This window comes from Sciurus vulgaris (genome assembly GCF_902686455.1).
Source record: "Sciurus vulgaris genome assembly, chromosome: 7".
Taxonomy (NCBI): domain Eukaryota; kingdom Metazoa; phylum Chordata; class Mammalia; order Rodentia; family Sciuridae; genus Sciurus; species Sciurus vulgaris.
The window spans coordinates 74807562-74829668 of NC_136467.1; the positions used below are offsets into that span (position 1 = coordinate 74807562).

The 22107-nt window shown below is 31.9% G+C and overlaps 1 protein-coding gene and 1 pseudogene across 3 annotated transcripts in view; one reads left to right on the plus strand and one right to left on the minus strand.

The window, feature by feature from the left end:
- RNGTT (RNA guanylyltransferase and 5'-phosphatase) overlaps positions 1-22107 on the plus strand; it is a 344105-nt gene that overhangs the window by 115912 nt on the left and 206086 nt on the right. For both annotated transcript variants that reach the window (XM_079146976.1, XM_079146977.1), the window contains exons 10-11: positions 10374-10445; positions 14077-14241. In XM_079146976.1, coding sequence (XP_079003102.1) covers positions 10374-10445; positions 14077-14241 — 237 coding nt within the window. The remainder of the gene's footprint in view (positions 1-10373; positions 10446-14076; positions 14242-22107) is intronic.
- LOC306666920 (nucleophosmin-like) lies at positions 1515-3901 on the minus strand (annotated as a pseudogene). The gene has a single exon. The product of its transcript is annotated as a nucleophosmin-like (transcript).

Sequence of the window (22107 nt, forward strand, 5' to 3'; positions counted from 1 at the left end):
TAATGTTGAGACTGAACTCACCATCCTCCTGCCTCAGCCTCCCAAGCTGCTGGGATTACAGGCATGTGCCACCAAGCCTGTCTAATTTTTATTTGAATGTTAAATTTTATTTCTTATCTGCACTTATATCAAATTGACATTCTTTTAAAAAAGGATCTGCCAACTTAATCTGTAAACCTATACAGGATTTTGTGATGTTTTCTGTAGTGGAAAAAATTATCAAAGATGTGAAAAGTGAGTTAAATGAACTTATTTATCATTGTTACTTGCTATGAGAATTAAGTGTACAAAATTAAATCTTAATTTTTTTCCTTTGTTGTTGAAAAAGACTAATTTTATTGCATTATTTTACTTCTGAATTGAATTTTAATTATGTAATACTACATAATCACATTTCCCTTGGCTCTTTAACTATAAGGACTGATAACCCTGTTTAAAGAGAATTATGCCTTTGAAAAGTAACCACTGTTATTTTTACAATTGAATTTAAAAAGCTTATTAAATTTTTACTGTTCTAGAAAATCTGCTTTTAGTAATTTTAAACTTGCCTAATTAAAAATAGTTTTCCCATGAAAATAGCCTTCCCCTCCTCAAATCTAAAAACATTAGCTCATTTAAATAAAAATTAAAATAATGCAGAACATTACAAAAAAGCTGGTAAGATCACTTGAACTCCTAATGTAGGAGTAACTTGTATTACCATTTTGATGACATTATTCCAGACCTAATGCAGGATGCTCAATCTTCTATCTGCTCCTGAAGGATGTAACACATTCATATTAGTAATAGCAATGTAGTATATGCATTTTTAAACAGAGTGTGTCAGAATCTTTAGGAAGGCTAGAGTCCTTTCAATCCCAAAAAGGTTATGAATAGTCATTACCTCTGCACTAGTTGAAAATGAGTGCTCTGATCAAATATGTGCAAACATGGATAGTTATATAATTTTGTGTGAAATAACAATTTTCCACCAAACAATTTGTTTTGGACATGATTTTCTTACAAATGTCTGAATAGTATACCTCTATAAATAGTGATCAAAGTTTGGAGTGTCTAAACTGTCTCATTGGTGGAAATTATAGGGTTAAAGATTGCCTGTTCAAAATATGACCCTTTCCAATGGCTGATCCTAGACTTCGTGAATTGGAATCTACCAGGACCTAGGTAGCTGTACAAAAGTGACAAGGTGATTCTAATTAGGCAAGTTTGAGAAACAGTTCTATAATTTATTTGACCAGTTTTCTTTTGGTAGACATATTCAAATTTATATATCATACCTTTCAAATGTATATCCTTCACCTTTTTTTAACCTTATTGAAACACTGACTTTATTTTATGTGTATATTTTTGTCTCCCTACCATTTTCATGCCTAACCACCACTACTACTATATCTTATCATAACATTCCATACATACTTAAAAACCAAACCAAATGTAGAGTTCCATTTTTTAATAAAAACTAAACAGGAATTTTGAACTACACTTTCTTGGTAGTGGAACCTGGACAACATTTATCAAACATGGTAGGGAAAGTTCCCACTTTGCATTATAAAAAGGACAACCAGATAGTAACTATTACAGAAACAAAATAAGATGGAAATTTTTAACAAACTGTTTGAACTATTTTCATAAAGATACTTCCTCCACTACCAGAGATCTTGAATAGTTTCCTGGTCAGTCATCTGGAAGCAATTCTTCACGTAATTGACAAACTTTTCTTCCACTTTGGGAAGAGAACCATCTTGCATTTTTGCTTTAATGTCTTCTACAGAGCTAGATCCTTTTGGTGTTTTAGGAGTTTTTCCCTGTTTTTTGAAGGATTCTTGACCTTTTGATCTTGGGGTTGATGGTTTTGAGTCTTTTCCATTCTGATTCGATTTTTGTGCATTTTTGGCTGGAGTATATCATATAGATTACGTCACTAGAGCTTTTTCTTCAGTTTCCTCATTATCAGAATCCTCCTCCCCCCTTGTCCCCCTTCTCCTCGTCCTCTCCTTCCTCCTCCTTTTCCCTCCCTCCTTCCTTTCTTGCTTGCTTGCTTGCTTCCTTCCTTCCTTCTTCATCAGTAGCAAGTTTTACTTTTTTTCTGGGAAACCTTGCTACCACCTCCAGGAGCAAATCACTTTCCAGATACACTTAAGAGTCTTACATCCTCCTCCTCCTCTTCATCTTCTGACTCTACATTTTTCTCTACAGCTGCTAAGTGCTGCTCACTAATATGCACAGGCCCAGAAAACACTTCAACCTTAAGACCACAGGTGGTGTGATTTCAAAGCCCCCAAGGGAAACTGTTGACTGTACAGACATTTTCAATGTTGCCAGTGTTACTTTAATTGGACTGCCTTCATATTTCAAAAATGTGCAATTCGTCCTTTGCACCAGTCCCTAAACTGACCATTCTTAACTATAACTGGTGTTTATTTTCATCATTTTCCACCTTAAAGTGATAATCTTTGTCATCCTTTAGTTCACAACTGAAATGATAGTTCTGGGGCCTCAAGGGGCTCATGTCCATATCCACTGAATCTTCCATGGGGTGGTAGCACACAGATGGGAGAGAAGGCAGACGGATAATAGGCTACTGCCATAGAGAAGATACCGCAGGATGGAATCACGCCAGGGTTCCTATATCTTTCTCCTTTCATAATTTTGTGATTTTACATTTAAGAAGAATATTTTAAAAAAAATTTATTTATTTTGATTCATTGTACACAAATGGGGTACAACTATTTCTCTGGGTGTACATGAAGTAGAGTTGCACCATTTGTGTAATCATACATGTACATACAGAAATGATGTTTGTCTCATTCTGTTATTTTTCCTTCCCCCCGCCCCTACCCACCCCTCTTTTTCCTCTAGATAATCCATCCTTCCTCCATTCTTGCCTCCCTCCCACCCCCTGTTTTGTATTTCATTCGATTATCAGAGAGATCATTCGGCCTTTGTTTTTTGGGGGATTGACCTATCTCATTTAGCATGATATCCAATTGTATCCATTCACCTGCAAATGCCATGATTTTATTCTTCTTTATGGCTGAGTAATATTCCCTTATGTATACATACCACAGTTTCTTTATCCATTCATCATTTGAAGGTAGCTCAATTGGTAGAGTGCTTGCCTTGCAAGCCTGAGGCCCTGGGTTCAGTCCCCAGCACCGCAAAAAACAATATAAAACAAAGAAAAAGAAGAATCTTATAGGTGAGATTATAGTGTGTATTAATAATCTTTTGGTTGCAAGTAATTGAAGTTCAGCTTAAAAAAAATCTGAATTGGTTTAAACAGCTTGAGTTTCAGCTTGATTTTCTTCAGACATGGTTTGATCTGGGGTCTCAAATGATATGGGCTATGCTCCATTTTTCTTTCCATCTTTTTGTTCTACTTTTCTGCTTGGTCTCTTTCTGAATGAAGGTTCTTTCCACATGGGAGACAAGTTGCATTATAGCCCAAATTTAGAGAACTTTTTCTCTCAGCATCTATCTTTCTTATATATAAATGGGGCAATGACATTGGAGGCTTGGAATTCATTAGTTGCATTTCCACCTGGAGTGTAGTAGGAGTACTGTTCCCATGAAATGCATGCACCTCATGCTGGGTTCAAGGATAGCCCACTTAAAATGTTAAGATTTATAATTATCACTTTTATTTCTGGACACATGTACAGTTATAGTAGCCATATGTAGAGGATCTGCATATTGCCTTAAACACTGTTTTGGTTTAATATTTTCTAATTTGATAAGGGAAAGAATGGCTTTCTATTTTAAGGGACAGTATGGCGGTGACTAAGTGCCTTTACTTCAGGCGCCTCACTAGCTTCCTCAGTTATTACCTGAGGGACCCTATTCAGTATATTTAGTTTATTATTTATAGTGAAATGAGGTTATAATGGTACTTAGTTCTTTGTGCTTTATGAAGATTAAGATGTAAGGTAATGATCATAATGTGTGGCACATAGTAAAATAAATAAATAAATTTTTCCCAAGGTGTAGTATTTTTAGCATTATAATTAATAAAATAAAAGGAAGAAATGAACTCTTAAGTAACAGCATTTGCCAGAGTTTAGTGTAGTTTATAACTGAATGAATATATGTCGAGTACCTTTCAAGTTGCTGTGTCAAAAGTATGGGCATTACTTAGAGGATTGTTTAGAGGTCCATCCTCTTGAGACACTTTACTTAATTGGGCAGGATGTAGAATGACTGGTAATGATGAAAGAGAACTTTAAATAAAACCATAACCCAAAGAGGTATTTAAAACAAGTGCTATGGTAGTTCAGAGGAAAAATAAGTCACATCTGAAGACTTGAACTAAAGATGTAGGAGTTGGCATTAGAAATAGAAGATTGTTATAGAAAAAGATTTTTGTTGGAGTTGTGCTGAGTGCATTTCAGGTAGGAAATAATCCTTAAAAAGATGTTTAAACATTTACAGATTTAACCTAGTAATAGTACTTATTTTCACCCTGTAAATATGATAAATTCTTATGAGGTTTTGAAATAGCAATATGATTCATGATGTCAATTTTCTTGGGCCAGAATTATAGTTGCCTTATTGGTTTTTCTAGTTAGTTAATTAAAACAGTCCACTGTAATTTCCTGTTTCTTCTATATTTTTATTTGAAAATTGTTTTTGTAACATTCCAAATTCAAGAATAATTGAAACCACCTAATTGTCTAGCTGTTGGATGTAAGCACCAAGGCTTTGTTTTGCCCTGCTAAATTATGTTCCTTAACCCACAAAACGTGGAATTGGGAGTTCAGAAATACGGCATCAATTCAGTTGAACCAAGTCTATGAAATTTAATCAATTTAACATTCAACTAAAAAAAAAAAGGATTTAGCAGTTAGTCATTTAAGTTAATAAGGAGAATTTTGGAAAAGGTTTTTTGAAAACATTTTGATTTTTTTCCTTTTAGTCATTTTTTGGTATCTATATTATAAACCATGTATAACTGATTCATAAGTAGCTGAGATTTAATATATATTGTGTATCTGGGATTTTATCATTTCCTTTAGTCTGAAGAACTGCTTTTAGATTTTTTAAATTTAGTTTAAGTTTTTTGAAAATAATCGAGATTCAGCTCACATTCCATTTTTAGATGTTCAGTAGATTTTAGTATATTCACAGGATTGGCAACCATTTCTGCTATTTAATTTTGGAACATTCCATCACCTAGAAAGACTATAATAATTAGAGCCAAGTGGCCTTATCTGAAAGACTTGAAGGAATGGGTTACTGAGGATGACCTTTGAAGGTTCACTGGTTTTTCAGAGAACAGTTGAGGAGAGGAAAGAGATTACTTTATTCTTTTCATTAAAACCCTTCATTAGTCTCATTATCTATAGTATAAAGGCCAAACTACTCAGCCTGAATTCTTTATATTTGGAGCATGCGTGTATCTTTGGTCTCATTTATTGTAATTCTAAACCTTAAGTTCCACTATATTGATGTTTGGACAATTTATCTAAAACCATCTTTTTTCATGTTTTTCTTTTTCTTTTAATTTTTACAGAGTGCATTTTGATTCATTGTACACAAATGAGGTACAACTTTTCTTTTCTATGGTTGTACATGCTGGAGAGTCACACCATTTGTATAATCATACATGTTCATGTTTTTCTTATACCATTTGGTCAATTCACTTTCCTGCTGGAAAACATCCTCCACTTTTTTCAGGATTCAGTTAGTGGTCATGTACCTTATTGTAAACTTTCTCTTGTTCTACTACTACATAGGCTTATACCATGGGTCCTAATTTGGCTGGGATAGTATAGATACATGCCTGTTGTTTAGGTATCATTATAAATAACTGTTTCATTCTCAAAAGTATCCTGGTATGAACAGTAAATTACATGGTCATTATTTTCTTCTCTTTCTGGGGATGTTTATTTCTCTAGCACTTGATTCTTAGTTTGGATCAAGATATATTGGTTGGGTAGACAGAAGGGTTGGGTGCCTTTGAATATAGAAAGTGCAGTGGATAGAAAGATGAGCATACTGAGTTGTTTTGAGATAGGTGGGTATGGTGGGAGCTATTTTGAAGAATGCAGGCCCTAGATTTTTCCACAGCAACATTAAAAAAACAAATGTGCAATTTTTAGTGAGTTCTTGAGGAATATAAAATTGATGATGCACCTTGATGTGGTTTTCTGCAAGATTCTTGTGCCTGGGAGTTGTTGAACTTTTTTCATCTGTGAGTTTACAATTTCAAACATTGAAAGTAGAAAAAATTTCATCTCTCCCTTTGGAGATATAATTACTATGCTCTTTTCATTTAAATAATTGTTTTTTCTTTCCTGGTTATTTTGGATAGTTTCTATTCCTTTATTTTCAGGTTTACTAACCCCTTTTTTCCTGTACTGTCTAAAATGCTGTTAATCCCAACCATAGTAATTCTTATCTAATATTGTTTGCACCCGTGAAATTTATTGAGTCTTTTTTTAGTATCTTCTATGACTCCACTTAGCTTTTTGAAATTTTATATTATACATGAATATATAGTATGCTGTCCTAATGTTCTTATCTGTTAACTTTAATGTCTCTGTCAGTTTTGGGTCTGTTTGAATTGATTTTATTTTTATGGAGCATATTTGAATACCTGGTAAATTTTGATAGAATGTCAGGCATTTTGAATTTTACCTTGTTGGGATGGGCTCATACAATCTTCTTGAGCTTTGTTCTGGAATCAGTTACATTATTTGGAACTAATTTGTTGCTTTCAGATCTTGCTTTTGAGAGTTGTTTGATGGACCAGAGACATAAAGTTCTTTTCTACTATCAAGACAGATCCTTCTCAGTACTTCATCTCCTATGAATTATTTGATTTTTCTCATCCACCTGGTGGGAATAGGCTAAATTATTCCTGTCCTTGTACTGGTTTCTGTTCCCAATAGGTGGTTTTTTTCGCCTGTTCTTGGGTAGTCTCCTTACTGAATATTCAAGTACTGATATATGTACTGATGAGCACTCCACTAAATATCTGTGGGGCTCAGGGGACGTATGCACATTGACAGATCTTTGGAGTTCTTTCTCTGGTTAGCTTTTTCTGTCCTTTATTTATTTATTTTAATAATTATTATTTCTTTTTAGTTCTAGATGGACATAATACTTTTATTTTATTGATCTCCCTAGACAACCTGTTCAGTTTTTTTTTTTTTTTAAACTCATGGAGACCACCAAGTCTTCATTTATTTTCTGTTAATTTTTTTTTTTTTTTTTAAATTTTGAGACAGGATCTAAGTTGCTGAGACTTGAACTTGTGATCCTCCTGCCTTAGCCTGTGAGTTTCTGGGATTACAAGCATGCATCACAACTCCCACTAGGCTTCATTTATGGTCCCCTTGCCTGCATTGGATTCAGGAAACTCCTTAGACAATACTAGGAACAATTGCAGGGTTCATTGAGTCTGATTTACTGACCTTTGTTATCAAATATCTAGTGTCAAGAAAAATCATTGCTTCATGTGCTGTTCATATGTTTAGTTGTTTCAGGCAGAAGAGTAAATCCAATGCATTTATGCTCTTTTGATCTTTTCTTAACTACAGTTTTTTTTCCTTATAAAAATTTTAATTGTGGTAAGAAACAGCATAAATTGACCATTTTAGTCATTTTTAAGTGCTAATTAACATTATTGTGTAGTAGTTCTCTAGAACTTTTTTTTTATCTTGCAAAGCAAAACTTTACCATTAAAAGCTCCTTCTCCCATACCCTACCTTGGGCAGTCACCATTCTACTTTATTGTTGTTTGAATTGAACTGCTTCAGATACCTCATGAAAGTGAAATCATAATACATTAGTTATATTTTTGTGTGACTGGTTTATTTACTTTAGCATAATATCCTCAAAGTCAAAGTTCATCCGTGTATGTGATAGTTTTTTTTTCCTTTTCAGGGCTGAATAATGTTCCACCACATGTACATACCCACATTTTGTTTATCTGTTCATCTATCAGTAGAATCTTGGGTTATGCCCACCTCTTGGCTGCTGTGATTAATTCTGCTATGAATATGTGTGTACAAATATCTCCTTGAGACTCTACATTTAATTCTAAATTCTTAATTTTTAAATTCTTTTGGTTGCTTTAAATTCTTTTGACTATGTGCCCATAAGTGGGATAGCTGGATTATATGGTACTTCTTATTTTTTTATTGTAAACAAATGGGGTACAACTTGTTTCTCTGTTTGTACACGAAATAGAGGCATACCATTTATGTAATCATACATTTACATAGGGTAATGGTGTTTGATTCTTTCTGTTATTTTTTTCCTCTCCCCACCCCTCTTTTCCCTCTATATAGTCCCTCCTTCTTCCATTCTTGCCTCTCTCCCACCCCCCATTATGTATCATCATCTGCTTATCAGCGAGATCATTCATCCTTTGGTTTTTTGAGATTGGCTTATCTCATTTAGCAGGATATTCTCCAGTTTCATCCATTTGCCTGCAAATGCCATAATTTTATTATTCTTTATGGCTGAGTAATATCCCATTGTTATATGGTACCTGTTTTAAATTCTTTTCAGGGAATTATCATACTGTTCTCCATAGTAGTTGTATCATTTACAAGCCCAGCAGCAGTACACAGGGGTTCCAATTTCACTATAAGTTTTAAGCTGCATATTTCATTTCTACCCTCTTTTCTCTAGCCTAGGGCAGTGGTGGCATTTGTAGGGAAGGGGGATATTGTGATGGTAGAGTCTTTTGGAAGAATGCAGTATCCCAGTATTTTTGTATTACCAGCTAACCCAGAGGTTCTGTTCTTTTACAAGAATTTTTTTATGAATGTCTTATTCACTTAATTGGAAGCAGTATTTTATTGCAATAATGCTCAGCTTGTTATTCCATTGCAGTGTGGATTCTTAGAACTTTTACTTCAGACAGAAAAAGTGTTCAGCTATTTTTATTACTCTTCAGTCAGAATAGAGGAAAAAGAAGAAAGTAAAGCCACTTAGTTTGCTTCTGTTTATATTTGTTCATAATATTGAGAATTATCAATTATTTGTCTTCTTACAAATAGGACTTCTAGGGGTGTAGTGTCTTTAGAGCTGAGTGTTTTTTTTTTTTTTTTTTTTAAATACCAGATTCTTGGTAGTTTCTTGGCTGTCAGTTTAAAGTTCACATATTTTATTATTCCTTTTTATTTATTTTGTTTACTAATAATAAATTCGGTTTTTGACTTTTAAACATAATATCTAAAGGAAAATATGTTCACGTTCATTTTATCAGGTAAATTGGGGAGAAAAATTCTGTGTCTACTGTTTGAACCTGGTAGTCTACTTTATTTCCAACCTTGCATTTTCAAAAACAATAATTAATTGAAATCTGTTATTGCTGTACTACCTTGTGATAGTGTAAAATGCTTAGATGCAAGTATTTAAATAAAAATACTTCAGTAAACAAATATGGTTTGTGTCAAGTATTTGATTAAAGATGATAACCATAAGTTAATGTCTAACTTAACAAATACATATTTAGGAAATGAATTAATTGATAATATTTTCTTATAATGACAAAATATTTTTTTCTTAGTATTTTAAAAATAATTTTAGAAAGTAGTGTTTGAATTTTCTGTCATGAACTTAGATAGCAAGAAAACTCGTCTAATTTCTCAGGAAGATTATGAGGAAAGAAAAATAATTTTAGGCAAAAAAACCTATAAAGAATTAAAATTTTTATCAAATAATTCATTATATATTTGTAAACATCATTTATTGTCCTCATTTCTTCTTTTTCCCTTCTACATTTTTTATTGGTGAATTATAGTTGTGCATAACGATGGAATTTATTGTTACATACTCAAAACATGTACACAATATAACAATATAATTTGGCCAGTATCACTCCCCAGCACTTTATACCTTCCTCCCTTCCTCCCTATTACTTCTGTCAGAGTGCAGAATGTGTTTTGACTTTTTATTAACTTTGATAGATTTTCAGAGATCTCTTCATAAACCAGAATTAATAAGGGTGCCATTTATAGTTGTAGAATTTATGATCAGAGTAACAAAATTTAAAGCAATAAACAAAATTTATTAAAAAATAACCCTGATTTTTATGTTTTAGACCCCAATTTTAAAGTTTGTAGTCTCTTTACCCTTAAATGTTGCCTAGTAATTCAGACATTAAACAAAATATTACATAGCAATTTTAATATAAAAAATATAATGAGATATTATTGTATGATTTTTATTTCAGTGTATAATGAATGCATAATGAAGATTTTCACAGTGCTATTTAAGACTTGGTCTGGGTATAGTTAAGTTCACTTTGAAATTTCAGCAAGTTGTATACTTATGATTTATGTGCTTTATGTACTATATTTCAATCAAATACATTGCTATTAAAGTATGAAGATACTTATCTTCTTTTCTTTTTCAAGGAAATGATTATTGACAGAGTAAATGGACAGGCCGTTCCTAGATATTTGATATATGACATAATTAAATTCAATGTAAGTACCTTATGTAATTTATAAAATTTATATTTTATAGAATAAAATTATCACTGAAATAATAGATATATTTTAATTTCATTTCTTTATTTATTTGGTGGTTTTGGAGATTAGACCCAAGGCCTTACACATACTAGACAAGCACTCTACCACTGAACCATATCCCAACCCAATAGATATATTTGTAACAAATTTGTTACTATCTCAAAGCAAAGAAAAATTGTGACTCAGGTTACTTGTTGAGCACCTCTTTTGTTAACACTTTCATATCTACTTTTCTTTTTCTTATTGCCTAATATATTTGCATATATCTTTGCCTTTAGTTTTCTTTAACTTCAACTGAGTTAAGAAAAACAGTTCAATTCTGATAGAATAATATTCTTTTGTAAAATGAATGTTTTTTGGTTTTAGTTACCTTGCTTGATTAAGAAAATGCCCATAAGTTTTATTTCTATCACTTAAACAAAAAAAAAAAAAAAAAAGAAAATGAAGCTATGAGTTTGAATATGTAACTTGTAGGTACAAATATGTTATTCATGAATAAAGCAAGAAACAAATATACAGTGCAGAATTTCCCAAAGTAAAAAGCAAAATAGATATAAAATATTAGAAATTAAATTTCTACCCATTTACTACAATATTAGATTACCCAAAAATCTTTTCCTGTTCATGTTTAATTAAAATATGAATGTCTAAATTATTTAGGCAGTACAAGACAACTTCTATAAATGTGAAAACCTCAACAGTGTACTTATTTGAAAAAGTATAATCATTCCTCTACATGTATATTGTTCAAATTGTATAATTTATTATTTAAGCTAAACTGAAAACAGTTAAGAATTCTGGAATTAAAAGTGTCTAAGTCTTGTATGTTTTTCCTTGTACATGTGTGAAAGTTTCTCTAGGATAATCATTCTCATTTTTGGGATATATTCACCTGGGAAGTTTTTGTTTTTTTCATGTAAAGTGTTTTTAAAGGTCCAGTAGCTCATTACTATATCATAGTACACATTAAATTCTCAATAGCAACTTCATTAGCTGCTTTTCTATATTCCTCTCTGAAGTAGTTATACTAATTAACTGTAGTTTTATGAAACGGTGAAGTTTTTACCAATTGAATATTAGTGATGTTATTTCATCCTGTTTTAATTTGTTTTTCTGTTTTTACTAATGAAGTTGAACATATTTCATATTTATATTTATTGCATTTTTCTTTTGTGGTTTAATTTTGTTTATAAATTTAACATTTTTCTATTTAGTTGTCTGTCTTTTTTTCTTAATATGTAGGAATTATTTACTTTCATTGATTTATCCATTTTGCAGTACTATAACAAAATATCTGAGCCTGGGTATTTATTAAGATTATTATATTATATATTATATTATATTATATTATATATTACATATATTATATCCTATTATACATATTATAATAAGATTATTTGGCTCATAATTATGGTGGCTAGAGGCCCCAAATCTTAGTTAAAATCCTTTGAGTACCTTAGTTTATTATTTTATCTAGGAAAAAGTTCATTGATCATTTTTATATGTCAAGTATTGTAGGTATTGGTTACATAGAGATGAATAATACAAGGAAAAAGTTCATTGATCATTTTTATATGTCAAGTATTATAGGTATGGGTTACATAGAGATGAATAATACATGATTTCTTGGTTTTAGAGAATTCATATATTAGTGCACTGGCTTCCAAAGAAGTCCATTTCCATAAATTGTTTATTGGAATTTGGAAAGAATATAGAACTATTTATTTTTGTTCTATTTTTAAAAAATTCAAGTATCATAATCATATTCTGTTTTTTTAATTCAGGTATCATACTTCATGTATCATGTATCTAATTCATGTATCATCATTCATTTTGTGAGAGGAATATGGATGACATTTTGTTGCCTATTTTCTTAACTTTACCAGAAATTACTTGAATGTGAGAAGAAAAGAAAGCTGTATTTTTAACATATATTATACAGTCCTACCTGTATACAAATTTTTAAGATTTAATTTATACAGAGTGATGAGAAGGGGCCAGTTTATTTGAATAAGGCATTTTAACTTAGTTTTTCATGTAGTAGGATACTGATTAAGGTAGTGAAATGATTATATTGCTATCATTTTGAAGGAGAATTTCAGTGACAAGCATGGATAGTGTTTTGAAGTGAGGAAGAACAGAAAAGAGGGAGGCCATGTTCGCCAGCAGTTATTGAATGTTTTCCCTAGTCTATTCATAATGATTCTACATATATCTGTCAAGTGCTTCCTTTACTGTAGGCACAGTGGACTTGAAGGTGAACTTGCTTTTAGTCTTTTCTTGTTATTTTGGTGAGTTGATGTATATTTTAAGTTGGAAAGAATCTAGGAGGGAATTTAGACTACTTACATAGATTTGAATAGTTGTTAGAAAAAAAAAAGAAAGTCTTGCCTGTTCCACTTTTAATTTTGTAGGTGTCTGAATTCCTTTATTAGACCTAAAAAAACAAGCCTAACATTTTAGTTTTTCAGCCTTGTTGATGATGTGGGTTGTATAGAAAAGGTCACACACAGAAGAGGACTGTGTGGTTATTTACTAGCATTCCCTCAATAAATATCCTTTAAAAACAGTTGTACACTTTGTAAAGAGAATAGATTTTACCTAAATCCTAGCTCTTGTTGTCTTATCTTACACCTTATTGTTTTGGGTCATCAAAGTCATCATCCTTCTAAAACTGAGAAAAGCCCAGGTATATCTAATGTTCATCCCTGAGGCAAGTGCTGCTGTCCCTGTGTGAACATTAGGCTGGATAAATGTTAGGTTAGATATAAAGATTGGAGGAGAGAAAGAAGACAGAAAAGATGGGTCAAAATGCATGAAAAAGTTACCAGTTGCAAAGTAAAGAAGAGTAGTTGATATGCCTTTGAGATGCTGCCTTCTAACTAGATGATTACTGTCAACCACAGGATGCATTATACCTGTATTCCTATGTATGTCTAGATGAGGCAAGTCCACATTCTCAACTCAGACAAAGTGTACACGCAGTTTGTATTTCATAATTCAAACATATATGCTTTAAGGACAAGAAAAGAAAAGTTTATTGGAGAGAAGAGAAGAAAGCTATGTTTTTATAACCGTAATTTTGAACATATTATGTAAACTTATTTTGTATTTTCAGAGGATGTATTCGTCTACTAAATTGTTAATGCTTTAAGGTATTAGAAGTAAACAGCGAAAAAACATTGTAGATGATTCTGCTATTTTGATGTGCCATTTCCTGAATTATGTGGATTTTAATTTTTATACAGGTGTTTTACTGAATTATGTAAGTAATAAAATGGCTAGAGAGTATAATAATGCTTAGATTCAGATGTGAGACTTCTGGATCAACTTAGATTATGGTACTTTCTCATAGTGTTTTATGCAGTTACAATTTTTAAATAACTGTGTGTATATAAAGATATGTTTCTATCATTATTCAGACTAATTATCTGGACTCGCATGGGTGGTTGTATAGGCTTTGCATTGGACAACTGTACAGGATTCTGTTTACATAGACTATTGTATTCATTGTGTCAGCCTTGATAATTATGTTGATAAACTAGTTGCTGAGGTTCAAATTTTAAAAATTGTCTTTTAAATTCAGGCCCAGCCAGTTGGAGATTGTGATTTTAACATTCGTCTGCAGTGTATAGAACGAGAAATTATAAATCCTCGACATGAAAAAATGAAGACTGGGCTCATTGACAAAACACAGGAACCATTTAGTGTCAGAAATAAGCCATTTTTTGACATATATACTTCAAGGAAGGTAAAGTTATTTTTGTTTTCTAATTCATGTATCATAATTCATTTTGTGAGAGGAATATGGATGACATTTTGTTGCCTATTTTCTTAACTTTACCAGAAATTACTTGAATTGATATATTTTGACCAAACCTGTGTGATTCTCAGACCTCTCTAGTAATAGTCTCAGTGGTAGAAACCTAAATTAGGTTGCTTCCCTGCTTCTTATAATAGGTTTCGATTAATGGCCACTGGTACAGATTATTATTATTATTTTTTTTTCTTTTTTTCTTTTTTTCCCTCTGGTACTGAGGATTGAACCCAGGGGCACTTTACCACTGAGCTACATCCCCAGTCCTTTTTATTTTAACACTAGGTCTGAGGTTGGCCACTTGTGGTCCTCCTGCCTTAGCCTTCTGAGTTGCTGGGATTGCAAGCATGTGCCACCACACTTGGTTGGTCTATATTCTGTTTTCTAAAAAGCTGGAAACAACTTATAATGTTTTAGACTGAAAACCATTTTTTAAGTGTAATCCTACTCCTTCTGAAGGTAGACATTGTTTGGTGTGTATTCTTATTTTTTAAAAATATATTTTACACACACACTGTTTGCCTTGATAATTATGTTGATGAGTTAGTTGTTGGGGTTCAAATTGGAAAAATTTTCTCTTTAATTCAGGCACAGTCCAGTTGGAGATTGTGATTTTTTAAATTTGTCTGCAGTGTATGGAATAAGAAATTATAAATCCTTCACATGAAAAAAATGAAGACAGGGTGCATGTGTGTGTGTGTGTGTGTGTGTACTTTATTGTATAAAATATATGTAACATATAAATATATTTACATGCACACTTAAACATTTGTATACATTTTATATACACACATACACTTTTAGATTGCTTCTACTCTTGCTATTAACAATATTGTTTCATTGTTTGCTTATATGAGTGGGCATTTCCTCAGGTATGTTGAAATAGAAATTTTGGTGTAAAGATTATAGACAGAATTAGTAACTACTACCAATTTGCCTTCCATATAAAGCCATTCCCACTCTAGCAATGAGACACTTGTTTTCTCTGACTACTGCCTACTACTTCCTTTCCTTCCTGTCTTGCAGGCAAGGCAGAGGTACAGGTGAGCATCAGTTCGAGAGCAGGAGACTGGAGTGTTGACTTGCTCTGTTTCTTACTGGCTTTGGGATCTTCTCTATGATACTTAAAATTTCTGCCAAAGTTTACTCATCTGTAATTTGAGGTTATAAATCATGGGTTTTGTTATATAGATTTATTGAAGCACTGCATGTAAATCTGTTAGAAAAGTATCTGATGTGTAGAAAAGCACCTGATAAATGTGAACTGATTATTGTTATTTTTATTGTATGGGTTTATAAATACTTTCTCTCAGTCATTTATGTATAGTGTTTTCCATAAATGCAAAGTTCAATTTTTATGTAGTCAAATTTGGTAATGTATTTCTTACATCTTCTAGGTTTTCTGTCTTGCTTAGGAAGCTCTTTTTCTCCAAATTTTTCTTTAAATTATTTTATAGTATTGTTAGAATTTTGTTTATAGATCCATTTAGGTGCTATATTTTTTTCTTTTATTACGTCAGGGAATTATCTTCTGTTTCTGTAGTCTATCATCTTGCAGTTTCTTTTACTCATTGTTCTCTTCTGCCCTTGTGATCCCACATGACCACACTGATTCTGTTTATGCTTAATCTGCCCATTTTCCTGTTTATTCTCCTTTTTCTTTTTTTTTCTCTTATATTATTATATTAAATAGATAATCCCACTACAATTATTACTACTGAATAGTTATTGTTTACATTAGAGTTTACATAGTTCTTACATTTAAGATATGATGCATATAATGCATATTGACTAATTATTGCCTAAAACATTCTCCATTTCTTACTAGTGTTTTTGTGGGATTCTTACTTACCTTACAAATTTCATATAGTGTGTTCTCTGTTCCTCTGGTGTGTTAGGCTGTTTATGAATTGAATTTATCTCTTAATTTCTCCTCTCTCCCTTTTCTCCTTTTTATTATTTTTATAAAAATATTTATTATTTTTTATTATTTCTTCACAGTTTTGAATGTCTGCTTTGGTAGTGGCTAACATTTTTAATAACTCTAATTGATGGTTTTAATTGTTCAAAATATGTTAATTTATTGTAAGATCTACTTTATCAGATCATAGATGCGTTTTGAGCATTCGTATCATGTGATCCTGTTCTTGATTGTGAACACATAAACATTTAAAACATTTTAGAAGTTTTAGAAAGGATAAAGTGTCATATTTGGCACTGAAAAGAAGTCTAGTTTACCTTTCCTAAGAAGCCTCAAGGAATGATATATACCTTTTATGAAATTTGTCATTTCTCAGAATCAGGTTTTTGTCTTTTGTCTTTACAAATAGAAACTTGGCCTGTGTCCCACTTTTTCCTTTTTATGTCTTTCTATTATGTGTTCACTGCATGATTTACCTTTGAAGAGAATAAGCAGGACACTGTATTACCAGTACTTAAAAAAATTTTTTTTTCATTTGTCAATGGATCTTTTATTGCATTTATTTGTATATGGTGCTGAATATCAAACCACTGCCCTTTCAGATTCTGTGTGGTAATTTAAGATTTCTTAATGATTTGTCTCTTTCATTTGTGTTTTTACATTATTTGCTAAAGTTTAAGAAAATAATTGTTTACATGGCATTACATTTCTTCTGTTTTTGTGGTTCTTTTCTCTGCTGTGATTTTAAAAAATAAAAGTAGCTGTTTAATTTTTTTTCTCCTCTGGTAAACAAGCTTTTTTCTTTTTTTTTTTTTTTTTTGTGCTGGGAATCGAACCCAGGGCCTTGTGCTTGCAGGGCAAGCACTCTACTGACTGAGCTATCTCCCCAGCCCGGTAAAGAAGCTTTTAAGAATACTGCAAAGTTTTTCCCTTCTGTCACCCCAAGCTTGTTAAAGTTTTAACATTTCTAGGGGAGGAGCCTTTTATTTATTATTAATTTAAAAATTTAATTTTATTGTACTTATATGAGAATACATGAGTGACTACTTTTTTCACACAGCCTGGTGTTTTCATGGTTCTTCCTTGTTGCAATATTTATTCATTATTTATTATAACTGAATGATATTTCATTGTATGAATACACAACATTTTTAAAAATTCATCCCTCAGTTGATGTATATTTGGGCTGTTTTTGCTGATTATTCTGCTTCAAATGTTTTTTTATAAAAGTTCTTGTATGACCATCTGTATAACTATTATTTTTTAAAGTGATAATTCCAATGTTACAGTTATCCATATGATGTGTATGTTGAATATGAGTGCTGTCATTGTTTTATAACTTCTATTTTTATAGGTAACCCATAGGTCATTCTTGTTTTGATAATAGCCATTCTAATTGGAGTGAGATGAAATCTTAGGGTAGTTTTGATTTGCATTTCTCTAATTACTAGAGATGTTGAACATTTTTTCATATATTCATTGATTGTATATCTTCTGTGAAGTGTCTGCTCAGTTCCTTAGCCCATTTATTTATTGATTGAGTTATTTGTATTTTTGGTGTTACGATTTTTGAGTGCTTTATAAATTCTGGAGGTTAGTGTTCCATCTGAAGTGTGTGTGGGAAAGATTTTCTCCCACTTTGTAGGCTCTCTTTTCGCATGATTGTTTCTTTTGCTGAGAAAAAGCCTTGTAGTTTGAATCCCTTCCATTTATTGGTTTTTGCTTTTAGTCCTTGTGCTTTGGGAGTCTTGTTAAGGAAGTCTAGTCTGTCCTCAGCTGACACGATGAAGATCTGGGTCTACTTTTTCTCCTATTAGGCACAGAGTCTCTGGTCCAATTCCTAGGTCCTTGATCCATTTTGAATTGAGTAGTGATGTGCAGGGTGAGAGATAGGGGTTTAATTTCATTTTGCTGCATATGGATTTCCAGTTTTCCCAACACCATTTGTTGAAGAGGCTATCTTTTTCCATTGTATGTGTTTGGCACCTTTGTCTAGTATGAGATAACTATATCTATGTGACAATCTTTATTTTTGAAGGCTCATTTGATAAATATAAAAACTTCGGCTCACATTTAACCTGAAAGTATTGTTAACAATCATCTTCTAGCATTTAATGATGCTGTGAAACAACATGATGCTATTTGACTTTTTGTATTATTGCCATTTAATTATTAACCCTAACTCTTTCTTTATCTTTAAACTTCAATAATTTATTAGATATGTTTTGGGATTGATTGTGTCAGATCAGGTTTTTTTCTGGTATTTATTCCCTTATAGACTTTTATTTTTAAATATTTGTGACGTTACATCGTTTGGTTTTCCTCTTTAGACAATCTGACTTTGTTGTCTCCTTTTCTGTCTTCTCAAGCAGTAGTTGTCAAACTTTAGTGTGCAGCAGAATTATCTGGAGAACTTGTTGAAATAGATTGCCAGTTTCCACCTTCAGATTTCCTTATTTTGCAGCTTTTGGTGGTGAAGCACTTGTGATTTCTGTCAGGTTTTTCAGTGGGTCTGATGCTGCTGTTCCATATACCCTACTTTTGAGAATTACTGCTCTAATGCTGATTCTCTGATTCTTGTAAACTTTTTTCTGTGTTGTATTTAATTTTGTATGTCCTTTATTTTTGTTTTTAAAAATTATATTTTTTCCTTTGTGCCTTCATATTTTGTGAGGATGATTTTTCCTCTTGAAATTTTTCCAGATATTGTCACAATTACTAATCTTATTCACTTATTATACCACCTTTTTTCTTGAGCATTTATATCTCCTCCTTGTTGTTGTTCTTTAAGCAGTGAGGAGAGCTTTTGTTTGTATAGATTACATTTAATGATATTTACCATAGAATTTAAAACTTGAAATATGTATTTATTCATTTAAAAACAAAAGTATACTATATTGATAGAAATAATTTTTGTGAAAAGCAATTATATATTCAAAGCAGAAAATAACTTAGTATGAAGAGTGGCATTGTTTTAATTTTTTTTGCAAATTAAAGAATGGTTTAATTGAAGGCAGATGGATTTTCCTGTTCTTTTTCATTTAGACTGTTACACTGTCATATGTTACATAGCCTCTGAAAAGCTGGATTGTACATTAGAAAGAGACTGGGGGTTAAAAGGGCAAATTGTTTTTGTGGTACTATTATGAATAGCTTGTAGTTTTGCCCTCACATACTGGTCCATAGGCACATTTTGAAAACTATGTAGATGAAGCTTTTTGGTGCAGATCTATCAACCTTGAGGTTCTGGTAGTATATTGACTTTTTGTCTTGATTTGAGGTTAAAAGATTTTACCTGTGTTTTCCATAGGCATTTTAGTAGATTATTTTCCAAAGTTTCTATCAGAGTTGTTAATCAGATTATTGATTGATTGTACTGGGAGTGAAATAAGGAATGCTTTCCCATTAAGCTATGTTCCCATCTCTCTTCCCTTTTTTGGGGTGTGGGGCAGGGAGGCTAGGTACCAGGGTTTGAATTCAGGGCACTTGACCACTGAGCCACATGTGCCTCAGCCCTATTTTGTGTTTTATTTAGAGACAGTGTCTCACTGAGTTGCTTAGCCCTTGCTTTTGCTGAGGCTTTGAACTTGTGATCCTCCTGCCTCAGCCTCCAGAGCTGCAGCGATTATAGGCCTGTGCCACCATACCCACTTTTTATTTTTTATTTTGAGACAGGATCTCCCCAAGTTGGTGAGATGACTTGGAACTTGGAGCTACTGCCGTAGCTTCCCAAGTGGGGATTGCAGGCGTTTGTCACTACATTTGGCAGAGATGGTATTTTAAACTGGAATCCTCTATTATTGCTTGCTTAGTCAAAGGAGCTGCTTTTTACATTTTATAATTCTTCCTCTTTTCTTATTTTCATAACATAGTAGTTATCTATGTATATAAGTAGACGGAAAAACCACTCTAAAATAGGATACATTTATAAAGCAGTAAAATTGACATGACTTACTGCCCATCTAATTGCTTATTTATTTTTCTTTTTGACAAAAGTAATAATTCATCCTCTTCTTTGATGCACTTCCTATTTTTACTTTACTATGACTAAGACTGATCTTGGGTTATATTCCACTTGTAAAGCTCTGTTTCTGTTGAAGAGTAAGTTCTTTCTTCATTCCTGATTGTCTGTCTGTCTGAACTCTGTACTTTTCCCTTATGGAAGTCAGTTGTGTCATTTACCATCCAGTCAAAGAATAGGCAAGGGGAATAAAGAAAATGAAATAGAAAAAAACACACATAAAGAATCAATCTTGAATGATTTTAGGAAATTATTCTTAATTAGAAAAATAAACCTATGTTGCCCTTCCTCCATTTCATGATAAAATTTTTTTAAAAATTAAGAAAAAAGAAAATCGAATCTCTTTCAAATTCTTAGCAGTAAAACTTTTCTCTGTTTGGGGTCATTTATTTTCTCATGTCCAGTTAAACTAGAAAAAATTTGTTGAAAATATTTTGATAATTTGTTTATTGCTGTTTCAACAGTGAACGTTTACTGTTACAGTGAGGGAGTAGCATGTGTTAAGATCTCCTTTCTAGTAACTGTTGAAAGGATTAAATGAGAGTTACAAAAGCTGTTTTTGTAACTGCATTTAATTTACCAAGGGCATGTACAAATCTGGTTTAAAAAGAATTTTACAAATGTTTATCTATTACTTGCATACTGTGTTAGACTGTAGTCTTAGACTTTCTATGTATTTACGTATTTAATTTCACACTCATTTTTCGCCCTAGGTATTGCGCTGCTTTTCTCTATTTTATCCTTACATATAAATTTGCAGTTCTTAAATTTTCAGTGTTTGTCCAAGACTAGTAGTTCACAAAGAAAAATCTATCCATAAGGGTTGTTATTTTTATATAAATGTTCTGTTCATCAATTTTGTATTGTTTGTATTATAATAAAAAAAGAACCTTTGGGGGGTTGTTAATGCGACTGTGGTTGAAGAGAAGACAGATTAGTTACTTAAATGTGAAGATCTTTTGTTCACATATAGAGGTTTTCAATGATATGCCTAATTTTTTGCATCATTACAGATATATTGGTCAGATTGCATATTTATTTGAGGGCAGATGGATCTAAGATAAAATGATAGTAATTATATATTCTCCTATTTGTGGTTTTCATTTTTACATTATCTATTCTATTAACATGTTATTTATTATTAATTTTCAGTATGGCCTGATATATCCTTTTAGTCTCATTAATTTATCATTTTAAAGGTGAATTTAAGAAAATGATAGGAATAATAAAATTCTTAAGTGCTTTTGTATAGTGTACCTAAAGATTTATCATACCAGAAAACTTCTTTTGAGGTAGTAAGTTTGTTCATTGAAACATGAAGAAATCATATCCTGTGCCAAATATATTTTAAACATTTCTGTGGAAAAGAATCATAACATGTATTTTTTGCTAAGTATAGTAAATTTTAATTATTTTACAATTCACATTCAGGAGATAGCTATTAGGAGATTCAGAAGAAAAAATATTGGCAAAAATTAAGAGGCATCTACTTTGCTTAACAATTGGATCAATTAATTTTTCTACAAACTACAATTGTGAGTTTGTTGCAAGTGAATAAAGGCTCACGATTAACATCTCATTACTGTGTTCACTTCAACTGTACAGTTTTTCAGAAGTGAGAAACTCTCGAAACATGAAGAGATACTTTAATGTCTAACCAACTTCTTAGGTTTACTAAAATTTTAAAATACAATGCTAAAATTTAAGTAATAGGTTCTGCCTTTCCCAGTTGTGTAAAACTGAAGCCAACCCTATATTGGTTATTGTTGAAATGGTGGAGTTTATTTAGTTCCAGCACATAAGGTTAAAAGTCATTTTTTTTTGGGATGTGCTGGAGATTGAACCCATGGCCTATGTA